This window comes from Helobdella robusta, assembly GCF_000326865.2.
Source record: "Helobdella robusta unplaced genomic scaffold HELROscaffold_95, whole genome shotgun sequence".
In the NCBI taxonomy this organism is placed as follows: domain Eukaryota; kingdom Metazoa; phylum Annelida; class Clitellata; order Rhynchobdellida; family Glossiphoniidae; genus Helobdella; species Helobdella robusta.
The window spans coordinates 270908-275228 of record NW_008705542.1 but is presented as its reverse complement, the minus strand read 5'-3'; the positions used below and the strand labels follow the sequence as shown (position 1 = coordinate 275228).

The window sequence follows — 4321 nt, the reverse complement described above, 5'->3', positions numbered from 1 at the left end:
GTTTATGTCGAAGATTCGAAAACTGGCGCGCATCTCTTCCTCTCCTGATGATGATGAGATCGTGGTGATGATGATGAGATCGTGGTGATGATGATGATGATGACGAGTGTGATGATGATGATGATGACGAGTGTGATGATGATGATGATGAGATCGTGGTGATGATGATGATGACGAGTGTGATGATGATGATGATGACCATTGTGGTGATGGTGGTGATGACGATTGTGGTGCCGATGATGGTGATGATTGTGGTGATGAGGGTAATTCAAGTTGTCTGAATGAAATGCCATGATGACCTCAGTTACTAGTGAACGAACGAACGAACGAACAAATGAAAAACAATAATAAAAACAATAACACAATTAATAATAATAATAATAATAATAAACCTGGTAGATCTGGAACGACGATGTTGTTATTTGCACCCGTCCGAGAGTTCTGTCTGTGCAGTTGTGCTGCCTTATTTTATTGTTATTATTATTATTATTACTACTACTACCACTGCTGCTACTACTACTACCACTACTGCTACTACTACTATTACTACTACTGCTACTACTACTACCACTGCTACTACTACTACTACTACAGTTGTTAATATTGTGGTTGGTAGTTAGTTGTTTGATATTACAATATAATTAGATATATATGTATCTATATTTTTTGAGTAATGAAGCTGGCTGATGATGATGATGACGATGAAGGAGATGATAATAATAATATAATAATAATGATAATAATAATGATAATAATAATAATATAATAATAATAATATAATAATAACAATGATAATGATAATGATACCTGTTCAGCAAATTGCTCAAAGTTCCCTGTCATGAGTTTCGCGAATTCTGAGGAAGATAAAAAATTATAAGGATAATAATAATTAAAACAATAATAATAACAATAATGATATAAATAATAATTATAACAATAATAATACTAATGGCGTCACCAACGAGAATTATGACGTCAGCGACTGACCTGAGTAGTCGATCTTGCCATCCCCGTTGATATCTGCTTGTTTCATCATCTCGTTTAGGTCATCGATGGTTAACTTCATTCCTTTATTTGTAGGTCGTTCGTTCACTCAGTCAGTCAAGCATTACACTCATTCATTCATTCATTCGTTCGTTCGTTCATTAATTCGTTAATCCATTCATTCATTCGTTCGTTCATTCATTCATTCACTCGATGATGACAACTCACTTAATCTTTCATCCATACATTCGTTCGTTCGTTTGTTTGTTTGTTAATTCATTCGTTCATTCGTTCTGTCATTCATTCATTCATTCATTCATTCATACAATCACTTATCTATTCACTCACTCACTCACTCACCCACCTAGCATCTTCATGGTTTCAAAGAGCTCCCTCTTTGATATGTAACCGTCGCAGTTTTTGTCGAACATCTGATCGGTGTTGATGATGATGATGATGGTGGTGGTGATGATGGTGGTGATGGTGGTGGTGGTGATGATGATGATGACGATTGTGATGATGATTGTGATGATGATTGTGATGATGATTTTGCAACAAAAATTTAAGCAGACGGAGATGATTGCATTTCTTCTAAAGCAAGCAAAACTATCGAAAACACCAACACCGTATTATCACCATCGTCATCATCATCACCACCACCACCACCTTGAAAGCCTCCCACGTCGACGAGCTCGTCCTCCTCCTCCTTGTAGATGCGATTGCGTTATTTTTAGTAGCAGTAAAAGTTGAAGTAGTAGTAGTGGTGGTGGTGGTGGTAGCAGCATCATTACTAGCACCGATTGTCATGGGGTTAGGTGATGATAATGATGGTGACGGTGATGAAGAGAATGATGATGACGACGATGGTGAAACGTTGTTGTGGTGGTGCTGGTGACGATGATGACTGCTGTTGTTGGTGGTGGTTAATGTCGATGTGCTGGTCGTACTCTGCTTTCGAGATACTGGTGTTGATGATGATGTTGATGTTGATGATGTTTGTGATGATGATGGTGTTGATGATGATGATGATGAAGAAGATGATGATGGTGATTGTGATGATGGTGAAGAAGAAGATGGTGATGATGATGGTGATGATGGTGAAGAAGAAGATGGTGATGATGATGGTGATGATGAAGAAGATGGTGAAGGTGATAATGATGATGGTGAAGACGATGACGATGACGATGATTAAGGTGATGAAGATGATAATAATTAAATGATACAACAACAGCAACAACAACCTGGCTCCTTGTTATCAATGTTAATATTGCTTGAACGTTGTTGTTGTTGTTGCTGTTGTTGCTGCTGTTGTTGTTGCTGTTGTTGTTGTTGCTGCTGCTGTTTTGCTGCCAACAAGGATGGCACAACTAAACAAGATGGCGACAATGACGACGACGACGACTGTTGTTGCTGGTGTGGCTGCGGTTGGTTCTGTTGATTTTGCTGTTTTTGGTAATGCTGCTGTTGTTGTTGTTGTTCCTGTTGCGTCATCATTACGTCATCGTCAAAAGTGAACTGTCGTTGAAAATGACGGTGATGATGATGATGACGACCAATAACTATGATGATGATCATGATAGTGATGATGATTATGATGACGATGATGATTATGATGACAAATGACAGTGGCCATGCCAGATAACAATAGATCAATAATGTTACACAGCAACAACATTATAACATTAACAAATATGATTGACAATAAGAGCAAAACCACAATAACTATTTTTGAAGCAAATAGAATATATATCGTATCGTATCGTATCGTAACTACTACTGCTGCTGCTACTACTACTACTGCTGCTACTACTGCTGCTACTACTGCTGCTACTTCTGCTACTACTCACTCATACATAGTTATACACTAAATAATTTCAATAGATGGCGAATAGTCTGCAAAAAAAAATCTATCTAAAAGCTTGATAGCAACTTATGTACGTAGAGAATATGATCAAGGGGTACTGACAAATTTGGAGGTGGTAGAAGGACTGAGGTTGAAGGTTCTCATGATTCGGACAAAATCTGATGATGATGATGATGATGGTGATGGTGATGATGACGACGACAAAATGAAGATTACACAACGACGAAAAATGATGACGATGATGATGAAAGAATGATGACCAGATGATGGTGATGGTGGTGATGATGATGATGATGAGGGTCATCATCACAATCAACACCACCATCCTCCTCCTCCCCCTCCTCCTCATCATCATCATCATCCTCATCATCCTCACCCTCAAAGTATATCGTCTTTCCTTTGATGTGAGCGTCCGAGAGCATGTCCGTGATGTCGCTGTCAGTTATTGGCACACCCAACGTCACGAATGCCTCTTTCAGTTCCTGATAACGATGGTGGTGGTGATGGTGGAGATGGTGGTGGTTGAGATGGCAAAAAACAACGCGCTACATAAATAATTCCTAACAAGAATAATAATAATAATAGCAATTATTATTATTATATTTATAATAATTGACAGCAGCATCATCATCAGGAGGACCTCGACTTCGATGGAGCCGCTGTGGTCCTTGTCGATCAGTCGGAACATCTCCATGACCTCCCTCTCTTCAGACTGCGGGTTCTCGGAGCGTGTGGTCAGTAAGATGAACTCTTCAAAATCTATCTGACCATTTCCTGGCGGTCATGATCATGATAGTTGGGGTGGTGGTGGTGATGATTATGATTATGATACATATATACGTACATACACACAGATACAGGCCAAGCCAACAAAATGTCAACTTGCTGGAAAATAAGCCTAATAAAGTCAGCTAATGTACACACATACATACACACACATACTTACATAAATACATACAGACAGACAGACAAACAGACAGAGAGACAGACAGACGGACAGACACAGCAACACCAACATACCGTCTAAATCAACTTGTTGGAATATATGCCTGATGTAGTCGGGCGATGACTTGATCTCCATGGTGTCGAGGACCTTCTGAACTTCCTCCATTGTTATGTAACCATCACCATCTTTGTCGAATAGAGAGAATACCGCCTGCAAGCCTGTGGTTGTGCGTGTGTGTGTATGCGTGTGTATGTGTGCGTGTGCGTGTTTGCATTCTGACTAATGGGATAGTTTCCTTATTATAAATGTTACTGCGGAGAAACTGCACAACTCACGCGTTTATAAACAACAACAACGATAATAATAATAACAATAATAACATGATGGCATGGCAACTATGATGGAGAAAACTAAATAGAGAGAGAGAGAGAGAGAGAGAGAGAGAAGAGAGTGAGCAATGTTCGACTTGAAGTGGGATCATTGTTGTAAGAGGGCCTTCTAAAGTATAAACTCGTTGTGAAATAAAA

At 39.0% G+C, this 4321-nt stretch overlaps 1 protein-coding gene across 1 annotated transcript in view; it reads right to left on the bottom strand.

Annotated features, from left to right (window-relative positions):
• Positions 1 to 967: 967 nt before the first annotated feature.
• HELRODRAFT_91152 (hypothetical protein) overlaps positions 968 to 4321 on the bottom strand; it is a gene marked incomplete at both ends in the record, with an annotated part of 7764 nt that continues 4410 nt past the window's right edge. The window contains 3 exons of the mRNA XM_009033632.1: positions 968 to 1068; positions 3303 to 3330; positions 3489 to 3622. Coding sequence (XP_009031880.1) covers positions 968 to 1068; positions 3303 to 3330; positions 3489 to 3622 — 263 coding nt within the window. The remainder of the gene's footprint in view (positions 1069 to 3302; positions 3331 to 3488; positions 3623 to 4321) is intronic.